Source organism: Streptopelia decaocto (genome assembly GCF_964273445.1).
Source record: "Streptopelia decaocto genome assembly, chromosome: 22".
NCBI lineage: Eukaryota > Metazoa > Chordata > Aves > Columbiformes > Columbidae > Streptopelia > Streptopelia decaocto.
Genome location: NC_138677.1, coordinates 3,959,427 through 3,973,560, shown reverse-complemented (window position 1 = coordinate 3,973,560; position 14,134 = coordinate 3,959,427). Strand labels below are relative to the sequence as shown.

The following is a 14,134-nucleotide window of genomic DNA, read 5'->3' as shown; positions in this document are numbered from 1 at the left end:
CCTTTGCCTCTTGCTGGGACAAGGTCATAAGTTGTCTGTAATGGTAAGTGGCATTTCCACCCACAACAGAGAAAATTCAGAGCCAAGCGAATATGAATCAGTCCTATTAAACTTTCCAAGCTAGACACTTTTTACAAAACGTTTATTTCGAGTCCGCTGTCCCTGTTGCAGCTGATGTGCAAATACCCTCGCAGGCAGGGCTGTAGGGGCACAGCACAGAGCAGTCACGGAATTGCCTCCTTGGCCTCCTCCGGAGTGATTTCCTGGGCGTACAGCTCCGTGAAGAGCGCGGGCAGCCAGTACTGAGCTTCTCCCTCTGCCTGTGTGTCCAGCCAGGCCATTCCCTCCTTCAGCAAGTGTTCCTGCGCAGAGCGGAAACCGTGAGCAAAACCTAACGGCTGAGAAGCCGTTCACAACACAAGCCTGAGCCCACCTTCAGTCCAGGGCAAGGGAGGGTGTAGAGCTTGGGCTACAATAATTTTTAGCGTGTCCACAGCCCCCGGTCTCCCAGCTGGTGCAGGATCCCCCGCGCTGCTGCGCTAACACAGCCCCTGAACTCGCTGCACACAAGAGACCCTCGTACGTACCAGCACTTGCTTTGCACGTTCCGTCTCCCACTTCAGGCTGGACCTGATCTCGCTGACCGTTACGTAGCCCTTTTTCTGAAAGAGGAAAAATACTATGAGCTTACAGGTGAGACTTAAGTCCATAGTTTAGAAGAGTGTGGACAGTTTTGCCTTCAGGCCTGGCCTAATCACAGCTCCCCATCACAGATGCAATAAGGTTCTTTCAAGGTGGCTGTACTTTAAAACCTCCTGGCTCGGTACCTCTGCCAGCTGCAGGACGACAGTGTGATCCATGTTCAGTTCGGCGGGTACAGACTGGATCAGGTACGTTCCCCCGACAGGGATGATCCCAAAGCCGCTCCCCAAGACCTTCAGTTTCTTGATGGCCCGCAGGAGATCGTCCCTGCGGAGCAGAGGGACATGCACCAGGCTGTCAAGCGGGAGCTGCTCCCCAGCCGCACGCTGCGTTCTGCAATGAGGGACACTCGACGCGCAGAAGATACGAGCAAGAGCAGCTCCTCGGAGCTTGCTGCAGTTTCAGGTAATCAGCAGCTGAAAAAGTGTTCATAGCGCAACTTAGAATTAGTTTGCGTGTCTGTGCCCCCTTCAGAAGTGCAGACCTGCGCTAGAGACACACTTGTAGCACCTGAGCTTCAAGTGTTGAACTTGCAAGATTCAGCCACAATTAGTGGTGAGCTGTGTCCTTAAATCCGCTCCTGCAGGACGCGTCTCAGCCCCTTCCCGCAGCTCCAGAGACCGCGGCAGCGAGTTGGGTTTGCGGGGAACCCACTGTCTCCAGCTCAAGGCAACAGCCCTTTGTACCTCAGGGCTCCCTGAGCACAGCGCTGCTTTCTGCAACGTCATTAGTCGTGGGTTAATTGTGGATCACATGTACGTGGCTCCACATCTGGAGCCCAGTCACCCCTCTTCTTCCCCAAATGCCACTCGATTCCCTGTCCCAGACAGACACTCACTGGCTGACGTCCTGAGCAAACTTCCCCCGGCCCTTCAGCACCTGCTGGTGAAGTTCTTCCAGCATTATCAGCCCTGGGAGTGGACAAAAGGGGACAGGGAAGTGTCACTGCACAGCAACATCACTCCAGCTGCACCTAAGGGTCCTTTGTGCGTTTGTCACCGGGGAGTAGCTGTAACCTTGTACAAACAGAACGAGTTTTTGGGGGCAATAAAGACAAAACTACCATCTCAGTATTTTGTGAAATCGACTACAGAACGTTCCACTGAGCGACACGACTCGTTCTCCCCCGCGAACGCTGCCCTCCCGCTTGCTGCAGCCCCTGGAAACCAGCCTGGGGAGTCCTCACCTCCATTCCTGTGCTTCAGAGCCAGGCAAACCTCTACAATCTGAACCCCTAGCTCGTAGTAAAAGTCTCCGACTCCGAGCATCTCTGACCAGAATCCTTTCCCAGCTGTGAAGAGAGAAAGGGGAAAGTGAGCAGGCCTGAACTGGTGCGAAGCTGTGAGGAGACTCCCATCCGTCAGTGACAAACTAGTCTCCGGTTTGGTTCACTTCGCCTGTTTCCCCCCCGGCTTTCAGTAAATGACACCCAGAGGGACATCACACGGATTCACAAGCCCCAAGAATCGAACCAGCACCAGCTCTGCCCGGGGAAGCTGCAGCTGCCGAAGCCGCGGCCGTTAACCCGGCGCCTGCTCCTCACATGCCAAGGGATCCACGCCGATGGTCGCGCACATGTCCTGGAACTGCACCCGGAACTCGGGGTTTTTACGGATCTCTTGCTTGTGTTTGCTGGCGAATTCTTCTAAGTTGGTCTTAAACATGTCCAGCTGCTTAGACATCTGGAAGAGAACCGCAGAGAGGTGGTTGCAGAGAGGTGTTTGCTTATTGAACACAGATTTTCCATAAGCACTTGGGGAGCGGAGTCCTCACGGACTGGCCCCAGCGCTCGGGGGTGACACCCGGGACACGGCGGAGGGGAAACGCGCCCGGGGCCCACCCGCGCCGCTCCCGCACCTGTGCCAGCTGGTCCTCGGCCAGCACCGTGCCGCGCTCCTTGTACTTGGCCTGCGGAGGAAAACACGGGGCTGGCGCCGGGACCGCGGGAGGAGGGAGCTCGGGGCTCCCCCGACCCGAGCCCGGGGGGGTCCGGCACGCTCCCACGGGCCCGGTACGGGTCCGACACCCCGGCCCGGCCGCCCCCCCCCGCGGTCCCGGTGCCCCCCCCCGCGGTCCCGGTGCCCCCGTCACCTCCGCGAGTTTCTTCTTGGCGATGGCGCCCGCGCCCACTCCCCGCCGGTGCATCCCGGCGCCGCCGCCCGGCGCGCTCCGCTGACGTCATCACCCCGCGCCGAGCGGCGCTGACGCACGGCGGGGTCCCACTCCCCACGTGTGACGGGGACACCCGGGTCACCCCCGGTGGACACGGGGGGCAATGGGGGCATCGTGAGTGTGGGGGGTGGTGTCCCCAGGGGTGGCGGCGAGGTTCTGGGGGATCGGGTCCCCTCTGGGGGGTCAGGAGGGAGCGGGGGGCTCAGGGCTCCTCTGGACCAGGGCTGTGTCCCCCAGCCCAGGCTGGATCCCCCAAACGAGGACCCCCCCAAGCCAGGACCCCGTCCCCCAGCCCAGGCTGGACCCCCCCAAACCAGGACCCCCCCAAGCCAGGACCCCGTCCCCCAGCCCAGGCTGGACCCCCCAAACCAGGACCCCGTCCCCCCGCCCAGGCTGGACCCCCCCAAACCAGGACCCTCCAAGCCAGGACCCCCCAGCCGATGCCAACATCTGTTTTTAAGCCACCACCCAGTGTTGGGTCCTGAAACCCCCCAAACCGGGATAACTCGGGTGGTGGGTCGGTGTGTTCACCCACTCACCCGTGGCTCCTGTGAGCCTCGTGTGCAAGGACACTTCGGTTTTACAGATTTAACTAATATCTTACAGTCCATCCCCAAATCACGCCTCCGAGTCTGATTTCAGCTTCAGACTAAACTCTTTATTTATACGGCAAACCAGACGCTGCGCGCCGAGCAGGGAATGTCAACCGTCCTCCGCGGCGTCTGAGGTGACGGGAGCTCCGGGCGTCACACGGTCCTGCCGGAGCAGAGGGGACAAAGCCATCGGTCCCTGCGGTGCTGCACTGAGCGCTCTACATCTGGTTCCTGCAAGAAATAGGGCAGTTCTTCCCTTCTCTGCCCCCCGACACCCGCAGACACGTTTGGGCAGCAAGGCGGGGGCCAAGGTTGGGATCTCATTGTAAGTATCTTCAAGTTTGACCAAAAAATCAGCAACTGGTGAGAGGTGAGAGGTGCAAAGAAGCGTTTCTGCACAGGACAGGCTGCAGACGAGCTCAGCAGTCACTTGTGTTCTCTGGCTGCTCAGCTCACCAACCAAACCATGTGGAATTGTCCAGAGCACAGAGCTGCCTCTTATTTCCAACCTCCATTTATTCATGGCCAGTTCATCCCTGTCTGTGCTTGTGCCAACTTCTGCCATGAGCATGAACAGCTCTTTTCTGGCTCTGTTTTGTTACAGATGGTGCCTTTCTCTCAGCCTGAGCACTGGACGGGCTCACCCTTCCCTTGAGCCTCCCTGGGGCCCTTCCCTGCACCTTTTGCATCCCAGTTTCTTGTGTTTCTCTCCAAACGCCTTTCACAGCAGCGTGCAACGCACAGCAAATGTATTTCCTGTCGGTGGTTTGGTGAACACCTCCTTTTCTCATTAAAGAGGAGAAAAGGCTTTACTGACCTCCCTTCTCCAGACAGTAAGTTCTGAAATGTGTCTTCGCCCACCTGTGTTGTAGGAATCGTCTCAAGATGCTTGTGCAGAACCAACCTCTGGGCAGAGCTCTTAACTCTGCAGCCCCGTCCAACTGCGCTGCCGGTGGTCACCTCAGAAATGCTGAACTCATGGGCTGAGCACGGCAGCGAGTGCCACTGGGGACAGGGAAGGATCTGGGGACACTTGTGACAACGGGACAGGTGGATCAGCCACTCACGTGTCTCTGCAGAGACCAGTCGACATCAGCCACGTCAGAATCTCGGGGGTCAAAACGTCCTTCAGACCTTCCAAGCCCTCCAGAGAAGTAAAACTGCAAGAAATGCGCCGTAAACCCCCAAGGAAAGTCTTTGTTTCCAGGAAGGACTTTCCCCTGCAAGTCACATTTTTTATTTGTAATTAATGGAAACACTAGAAAACCTTTTCTTTTAATGCAGCTAATCAAGCTGATTAATCTCCAGCATCAGAAGTTTCCCTTCCCTCCCCAGCACAGGCTGGACGGACGTGTCAGGAGCAGTTTGGGGCGCTGGCTTTTGATGAGCCCGTTCTGGCTTTTGCAAAGGCAAAAATGACCCCAATCATCTATATTTTCGAAATTCGTATTTTGTGAGAAATTTCAAGGTTAGAGAGGCTTCTTTCGCCTTTTTTCTTTTCCTCCCTCATGAGACAGGATTGCACAACGTGAAGATTTCCTTTCGAATTAAAATCCGCTCATTTTCCTGTGCGACACAGTTACCATCTTGACCCACCCCAAAATTTTCCTGCTGGTGTTGAACCCTCGGGGGCCTCGTCCCTCCCCAAACCCCCATTCCCCTCACCTGGGGTTCTCCCGGGCCCTGAGCAGCCAGGGGAGCAGATCTTTGTGCAGGTCCCACCTCTGTCCCTTCGCCGCCGCCACTTGCGACTCCGCTTCTCTCTTGTAGGGCTCGATGATGTTGCTGGAAGAGGAAACAGGGCGAGCTCAGGGCAGGTGCCGCCAGATGGAGCCAAAATGCAGCTTTACCACCAAAAACCGGCTTCCCCCCTCCCACCGCCCCATCCAGCAGCCCGAGGAGAAGGCGCTTTGGCCAGGGACAGCGATGGTTGCGCCCTGAGCCAACAGACCAGAAACGTTTCTGGGACTTAGAAAATAAAAGAGAAAGAAAAGAGAAGCCGACTCTGCTGACAGCTCCGAGCGCCCTGCGTCGCACGCTTACTCGCTTTTCTTCTCCCGCCTGGCCAGCAACCACTCCACGAAGTTCTTCTTCAGCATGGTGTCCATGGTGCGGCTGTAGTCGCTGGCCAGGGTGGCCTCCGAGTAGCGTCTGTGCACTGGTCTGGCACTGGGAGCACTGGTGAGAGCACAGAGAGGGTGCAAAGGAGCTCATGGCTGATCTGTTTTTAGCGCTATCAGCCGCGAATGCGGCAGCTCCTTTTGGATATTCCTGGGTGTAGCTGGAAATGTTGTGGTGGGAAAGAGGGGAAGTTTTTGTTCTACACCTGCTCTGTGGGCACATTTTCAGAAGCTTCCAGATACTGGATGCCCACCAGCCTCATTCATGGGAGACGGTTGGATCTTGTTTCTAGTTCCGAGTCAACCTCCTCCTCTGGTTGGGTTCCAGCAGGTCCCTCCCAACTACGCCGTGAAATCTGGGGAGTTCCTGGCTCTGCCTCAAAGGCTCCGGGCTTTGGGTTGATATCTCCCGTATCACCTGCTCATCTCCACACGCCTGGCTGCCTCTGTTATCCGAGATCCACCCCAGGACTCGTGTTCTCACCCACTTACCGAGACACCGATAGAAAAACGTCAATTTGCCTCTGGCAGGGAGCTGGAAAAGACTCAAAATCCACCGTGAGCTTTCCAAAACACTTACCCCGAGACGTTGTCTTCCATCAGAACGAAGCCCAGAGAAGCGAGGAGCAGAGACAGGACTTTGACAGACAGCATGTTCTCGGCCGGTTTCTCTGTCCCGAGGCGGAGGACGGTGCAGATGTCCGGCCGCTGTGGCACAGGGGACAAGGGGTGACCCGCGGTGCTTGGGCACGTGCCGGTGCTTGTAACCGCGTTTCCTTGGCTGCGCGGAGCAGCCGGCGCAGACCCGCAAACCTCCCCGTTAAATCACTCGTTCAATGCCGATGCTCTTTCCCACCCTGGTGGTTTTAACGTCGGTTCCCTGCACTTTTATTGTAAATAACTCATTGCGGGGCGCGCGCTTTGTCCTCCCGGGTTTACGAGCTGACCCTGGGGGTGCCTCATTGTGCCTAGAGGGTCGGCTCAGTCCCAGCCTGATGGGACCAGAGCTGGATCGGGCAGTTCAGCCACATCCACGTGTCCCACACCGAGATTTGGGATCCTGAGCTGATTTCTGGGAGCTGTTCTGTCAGGACGGATGGTGCTTGATAGGGACTGGAGCCACAGGCAGGAATATCACTTATGAAATAACCCATGGACAGTGATGGATTCCAAGATTTATTGGTTTCAAGCTGTTCCTGCTCCTCATGTCCACAGCTCAGCCCAACAGCCCTTGGACATCTGAGCTCTTTTAATTACTATTCCAGCCCTGCAAACTGTACAAAAATGTGTTTGATCACGGCTCACAGGCAGATTTTGCCGTCCCGCACCTCAGTCTTTATTAGAGCTGTTTGCAAAGGAGCTGCTGCCAACAGGGGCAACACGGGAACAAAACCAAAGGAGCAGCTCCGGATGGGGTATCCCACCCTTTAGAAACATCCTCACACGCAGCAGAGCATCACTCCTGAGTTACCGGTACCCTCACAACACCCCGGTTATTGTTTTGGAAAGAGCGAGAATTTGAAGATTAGGATGTTGCTTGCAATTGTGGCATTTGGTATTTCTGGAAAGTTGTGATATCTTTTACAAGCGTTGTCAGCCCTCCCTGTTAAGTGAGAAAGATATTGAACATGATCTCAGATGCCTCAAGTTCTGAGCGCTCTCAAAAGCAAAGGTGTAACACTCAACACTGGCAAAAGCCCCCAAGTATGGAGCGCTAAAGCAATAAAAGACAAATAGTGTTAACAGTGGAAGTAAATTCCATTGTACAGAAAGATGAGGAGCATTTTAAATGAGAACAGAAAATAGTGATTAAATAACAGAGGTTTTCCCTATTTGCTTTTCATTTAATATATTGGTGCTACAACTGTGGCAATGATGATCTGAAAGCAGCCGCGTTGTGCAAGAATATTGCTCTACTTCAGGTATTTAGGAGAGGAAATGCATTGTAGCCTTAATTTTAAGGAAGGGCAGCGCTCCTCTGCAGAATCTACCCGAACAGGGAGGAAGAGCAGCCCAAAGCTGGGCAGGAAACAGCAGATCCTGTAGCACTTTGGGAAGAGCTCAGCCCAGCTGGTCCTGCTCTGCTGGGGCTCCTGCCTGACGCTCACACTTGTTCACCCCACCGTTATCTTAGGAGAAAATAACCTTATATTTTAAAGAAGTAGTTCAAAAGAGAGAGTGCCATAGAGCTTCTTACCTCCCTCCTCTCTGCTGCCCCGAGGGCTCCAGCAGGTTCTGCTGCTGGGGGGACCTGTGGGGCTTTTGTAGCGTTGGCTCTGCAGGACCAAACCCTCTGTTGGGCGTAAACAGGAAATCAAACCCCTCATCAGGGCAATTCAAACCCACTTAGAGCTGCTTCATTAGGTCCATTGACCTGCGGAGCAGGAAAATAACCTTTTAAAATATGTTTACATTAATGGCAATTAAGCATCGCTATATCACAAAATCAAGAACGAACACGGGTAATACGTATGGCGCTGGTCTAAACCTTAATTCCACCTCTTCCATGGTAAAAACTGCCTTAATTTCCGTCTTTTCTTTTGCCAAGTGTGAGCGCTGATCTTAGAGAGATCCAGGCTGCTCCCTTCTCATGGGCGACATAACTTTGCTAAAATCAGTAGCTCCCGTCATGGTTATTTTTGTCGCTATCAAATCTGGGCATCCCAGCTGTGGTTTGCAACCCCTTGTGCAAACCCCAAGTACAGAGAACAGCGTCTGTCACCAAAAATGCACGTTCTCCGAGGAGAAAGCTTGGGATGGAGAGTTTCCAAGGGGAAACGAGTAGGAGCTGGGGAGGCAGATTTGGTTAAAGAGTGGGAGTGGTGGCACCACAGCCACTCATGGGGTGAGCACAGCAGCTGCACCCCAGCCCTGTTTGGGCTGGTTTTGTCCCGGGAGGGTGATGGAGCGATGGAGCAGTTCCCGAGGGGTGATGGAGCAGCTCCTGGGGGGTGATGGAGCACTGAAGCGGCTCCTGGGGCTCTGCAGCTGCTGGGGACATGGGTCAGCGGGGCCACTACCTCCCCCTGCCCTTGCACAGCTGGATCCAGGCAAGCAGATGTTCTGCAGATGTTCATTGTACCACCAGAGCACAAGGGGCGAATCCGCTTCCCGCCGGCTCTGCTGCGACTGTCCCGGTAAGAGATTTTCCCCGTGTCCAACCTGCCCCACGTCCCCTGGGTCTGCTCGGGGACCGTTACCAGGTGTGTTCCCGCTGCTTTAGGGTCCCTGTCCCCCCCAGCTGCCACCTGCGGAAGCAGCAGAGCAGGATTATGTCTGTGCCAGCCTAACCCGGAGCTGAGCTCTGTTCACGTTGTTCCTGAGGTGATACAGAGCACGGTCCTGTCCGGGCCTCGGTTCCCCTGAGCAGCCGGAGCTTGTGCCGGCGTTTGAGTTACAACCCTCCCCTCGGCTCTGCTGCCGGATTTGTGGAGTTGAGCTGAGCTGTGGAGCCCAAACCGCAGGGACCTGTGTGTGTGTGTATCTGTTCTCCCAGGTTTGTGCTGGCTCAGCCACGTCAGCGATTGTGTGGGGAAGAAGTGGGATTTTGGGTGATGGGGCTGAGCAAGAAGCAGCCCATGGTGGGTTCATGGTGACAACAGCAAAACTGAAGTGCCAGTGGTTTGGCGCGGGAGAAGGTTTCATGGCAGCATGAAGACCTTCGTGTCTCCACGTAAAAACTCTCCATTTTGTAGGTTATTTCTAAAAGATGAGGGTTTTGTGCTGTCCCGAGACGTGCTGCAGGGACAGAGTGTCAGACACAGGCTGGTTCCAGCCCCAGAGCACAGAACCGGCAGCACCAAGCTTGGTTGTTCCACAGCTCCCGGCACAACCAGCCCCGCCAGCAAAAGCTGTTGCATCTCTATTGCGTTAAGCTAAAGGCTCAGAAGGACGTTATTAGTGGAGATGAAGAGTGCAGTGCTATTAGGGAGTAATTATGACTTTCACAGGAGCTGTTTAACACGCGGCTTCGTCCTTTCGCTGGCAGCACACGCGTGCCAGGCTCTCCAAAAGCTGCTCGCCCATGCAGGAACGTTGTTCCCGCTGCAATAAATGAGGCTCTATAATAGTTACAAGTAGCCAATTTGCACTCCTAGCACAGTTGCTAATCAATAAAATGCAATAGTTTATCCCGGCATCTTTATTATATGTATTCTGGGTACTTCACTCCCAGCCAACCCAGATATCTTGTTTCTCCAAAGTGCAACCTATTTGTTTTCCTCTCATTAAGTGCCTCTGTAGGACGTAAAGTTAATAGAGTGAAATAAATATCGAGCAATATTAAATGTTGACCCGGGGTTCGCAGTTACGGTTATTTCAGGGCATCCGCTCGTGATGCGGTTTGGATGGCAGCATCGCTCTAGAATTTCTCATGACAACGAACCGGCTCCAGGAATCGGGGTTTTGGGAAGATCGCAGCTGCGGTACCGAAACCATCCTGCTCTGAGACACCGAAACCTCTCAAGGGCAACTTCAGTTACAAAGCGTTTCGAGTATTAGATGTCCCTGTAATAATGGAAAATAGGGCTTGAGGTGACCTTAAGAGGTCACTGGTTCCCTCCCGGCTCCCAGGCAACCTCAGCTCTGCTTCGGTCACTCGGAATGGACGAGTCTGATCCATTCCCAAAAGTTTTCAGAAGCTGAAGTGCTGCAAACTACCCAAGAAAGTTCTTGCTGTTTAGTTCTAACATCTCCCCTTCCATGGCACAACTGGCACCTCCCTCTGTTCCCAGGGGATGTGGGGAGCAGGATGTCCCCGTTCCCTCTGGAGCAGTGTCCTCCCCGAAATCACAGTCATCTCAGTGTCATCCCAACTTCGGTCCCGATTTAGGACCAGTTCTGCTCTAAACTCAGCTTTGCTATGGAGGCTCAAAGCTTGTCCTGGGAGCTCATTCCTCTCCTCAAACACCAGCAAAGTCTTGTAGAGGATTTAACTCTTGGTGCTTTATCCTTGCCCGTCCCATCGCACGTTGGCAGCGCACGAGGAACCCGCTTCGTCCTCTCTGGGGTTCAGACCCGTCAGCCCCTCCAGTGCTTGTGGGAATGGATCAAGTTTTGTCACAATGGCCAAAACCAGGTCTGGTTTTAGTCGCCAGTGCTCTCTTTTAAGTGCAAACAAACCCCAGGGCCTTTTCAGTCTCTGGGAGTTGTTCTTGATGAATTCAGCTCACTGGGGTGGCTGTCTCAGAACCTTCCTGATTACCAGTTCTTTTTTGGGGAAAAGAACCCCCACAACAGCTAAAAATGGGAACCGGAAAACATGGGGAGTGTGGGCTTCTCCTTGTTTCGTGCTCTGCTTGTTTCTTTTCTCTTAAGCTCTTATCCTACCCCCCAGAAGCAGGTACAGGACGCAACCGGTGTAACAAAAAACCCGCAACAGCCCCTGTAACATCCATACAGGGAAGATTTATTTGGACCATATAGAAAAATGTCACAACTGCAAGTTTTCCCTCCACGTGGTGAGCACTGTCGCTGCTTCCAGAGGCTGGAGAGATGATCCCCACATGGCCCCGCATGAACCCCACCTGCGTTCACCCCGCTAGCGCTTCACCTCATGCAGTTATTGGCATGTGCGAACCTCCTGGAGCACAGACAGAGCCAGAACTGCCCGGCTGGGGAGGTCAGGGCGCCGGAGCTGCAGGAAAGGAGAGGAAATAATCAGCCCCGCTAAATCCCAAGTCTGTACCAGCAGGACGAGCAACGAGCCCGGCCGGTCCACGGCAAGGCGCCTGCACAAGTGGCCGGTTCACTAACGTGGGATTATTTCCATCTCGTGCCCTCGCTGCTCCGCTCACGTCGCCGTCCCGCAGCACAGCGGTGCGGGTGCCCCGGCGCGGGCGGCGGGGAACGGGTCAAGGTTTCCATTGTGAAATGACCCATCTCTTTTTTTAAAGTGACCCGGAGCAGCGAGTGTTGCTGTGCAGCTCCCGGGATACACTTGTTTTGGGTAGAGAGAATTAGGCAAAAATGCAACGGCATTAGTGGCTGAGGCGCCTGTCGCCTCCTGCTCCAGGGAGCTTGGAAAGTGGAGGGATGAAGAGCAGCAAGAACTCAACAGTGACTCGAAATTATAGGCCCCCCAAATTTGTACTCGCGGAGCATAAGTCTGATATAAACGCATTTATTTCAGACTGGAGGAAATCTGATACAGATACCTACAGTTCCTGAGAGGAAAACATCTCATCTGTGCTTTATAAGCGCTGCAAATGTTTGGAGGGGGGTTCAAAAGAGCAGCTCCTGCTCGGAATAGGGTCAGGGGGAGTTCAGCAACGGCAGGATTCATCCCCCACGATGCTTCCTCTGCTCCTGGAGTTTAGTTTATCGTTGTACCAAGACCAGAACTTCCCCCACTGTTCCAGCCGTCTGTAGAAGTGGCTGCTCCAGCTCCTGCCCAGCTGCTCTCCCTGATTTTTGAGGACAAAACCATTAAATTTGGACAGGTTAGAAGGGTCTGCTCTAAAGAAGTGGTGGCATATTCATCTGGGGGAAGAACTGAACGCTAAAGGGACTATCGGAACAACAACGTTTCAGGGCTCATTGTGAGAAGCGTTTTCTTTTCCTCGCAGTTAAAGTTTACCACTCGCCCAAAGGAAGAGACAGAAAAACCCCAAACCGAACCATTTCCATTGCGGGGCAAAAATTTAAACCTATGCAAAGCGGCTTTGTCTGGAGGGAACTGGAACAGTTCTCTGTGCGCTTGCAAAGCCCAAGGGAGAGTTGGGTGTGTGTCCTGGGGGAACCCGGAGCGGCGGATCCTCCTCTGGTTGTGCTTTTCTGTTGGGCTGGTTTGAAAGAGCCTCTGGCTTTTTAGTACCAGAACGAAAGGATTTGTCAGGATGGGAGCTGGTTTTCCAAGGCAGGGTTTAGTGCAGCGTTTGCTTTGGTTTGAACTGGAGCACTGCAGTGTTGGGGGAGCGGGCAGATCTTCCAGCGAGCTGCAGGTTTATCCATTCCCACCTTGGTGCTGCTGGAGATGCTGCCCCCGGAGCTCAGGGACCTGCCCCAGGGATGGGGACACTGGGGGACATGGGGGGGGACACTGGGGGACATGGGGGATGCCCCTGAGCTCCCAGCAGCAGCAGCTCAGTGCCCGGGGTGGGGATTCAGGTGCAGAGAACCAGGGGATCCAGAACAACCCACTGCAAACCTGGATTTGGTTTTAAAGCAAACTATTAATTTCACAGCAAGTTGGATGCGCAACCAAATTTACCAAAACGAGCTTTTATCAGCTGGATCTTCTGAGATACGAGCTGCTTTTTCCAGTCGTGCATATTTTCCACGTCATCAAAACCGAACAAAAGGTGGTTCAAACTGGGATTCCACTTAAGTCAAAGGAAATATTTGCCAACTGCAGCCCTCGCCCTCCTTATTCTGTTCAATTCTCACCCATGTTTTCAGGACAAACTTGCTCCATGTTCAGGTTATTTCTGCTGGTTGAGATTTGATTGAAACAGATTCTATGAAAACAAAATTCTTATATTTTTTTCCTTTATGACCCATGTATTTTCCTGAAAACTTCCAGGTGTATTTATTAGATAGTAATTAATACATGTTTTCATGTATGAATTAACTTTCAAACATGAAGATTTTTTTTCCCAAAGTTTTGGGGTTTCTAAGCACATCTCTGATGTCCAAATTTAAAAATCAGTGATACACCAGAGATTAAAAAAAACATACCCCAAAAAAACAAATTAAAGAAAGATTCAAGTGATAACTGGCAGAAAAGTAACAGAATAGAATCTCTTCTTGTTTACAGCTAATCTGACATTAAAAATGGTTCTGGTTTAGTTATTTTCTGCCTTGGACAAGCAGCACTTCAGCAAACTGCAGGAATTACATCCTTTTGTATCAAACCCTCGTTCCAGTGAAATCTTTGCTGCATTTTTACCACCCAGCTACAACCTCCTGCCTTAAGAAATTGCCCCAAACTCCTAAGAGGCAACAATAACTATTTGAACTTGTAGATAAATGATCAAAACTCATTAAGACCACTTCTGCCTCATTAAAAGATTGAAATCTTCAAAACCCCTCAACTTTTGCCCAAGACAGATTTTTACGTATAAAATCAGAAGCAGTTTTAGGAGAGTGGGGCGGTAAAGTTTGAAGATGTTTGTAAAATCATTAAAAATATAATCAAGTCCTCAGGGTGATTATTTAAAAAAACCCTGCAATTGAAGGAATCCTGGGGAGGAAAAAGGGCCGTGGAGGGTTTGAGTGGGGACAGAGTCCGGGTGCAAAGTGCTGCACAGCCCCTCGCTGGCTCCATGATCCCAGTGGGTCCCAGTTTGAATCAGCCAGGGGAGCACTGGTGCCCTGGGGGTCCCGGGGGGGGGGGTTTCCCCGGGCTCGGGGTGGGGGGGTCCCCGTCCCAGCGCTGCTCGCCCCGCATCCCGAGCACCAGGCTCTGTTTGCATTCTCCACATACCTCCCACCCGCGGGGCTGCGGGGGTGACCGGCAGCCCTGCTGGGGTCACATCCAAATTGAAAACTTCCCCCTTTGTTTGGAGTTGCTTTATTATTATTATTTTTTTTAGGTTGGTTTCCTTC

The 14,134-nt window shown here is 53.3% G+C and overlaps 2 protein-coding genes across 2 annotated transcripts; both read right to left on the bottom strand.

Annotated features, from left to right (window-relative positions):
• Nucleotides 1-125: 125 nt before the first annotated feature.
• SNF8 (SNF8 subunit of ESCRT-II) lies at nt 126-2,893 on the bottom strand. Its single transcript, XM_082070791.1, has 8 exons — nt 2,794-2,893; nt 2,560-2,610; nt 2,246-2,384; nt 1,889-1,993; nt 1,541-1,613; nt 828-969; nt 588-662; nt 126-362 (listed from the first exon to the last, which is right to left on the bottom strand). Exons 1-8 carry the CDS (start codon nt 2,845-2,847, stop codon nt 225-227), a joined length of 777 nt encoding a protein of 258 aa, XP_081926917.1. The 5' UTR covers nt 2,848-2,893; the 3' UTR covers nt 126-224.
• A 508-nt stretch (nt 2,894-3,401) lies between these two features.
• Nucleotides 3,402-6,241, bottom strand: GIP (gastric inhibitory polypeptide; the record flags this gene model as incomplete). The annotated part of the gene is made up of 5 exons (XM_082070789.1): nt 3,402-3,698; nt 4,535-4,627; nt 5,133-5,252; nt 5,511-5,645; nt 6,168-6,241. 5 exons carry the CDS (start codon nt 6,239-6,241, stop codon nt 3,686-3,688), a joined length of 435 nt encoding a protein of 144 aa, XP_081926915.1. The 3' UTR covers nt 3,402-3,685.
• Between the last annotated feature and the right edge of the window lie 7,893 nt (nt 6,242-14,134).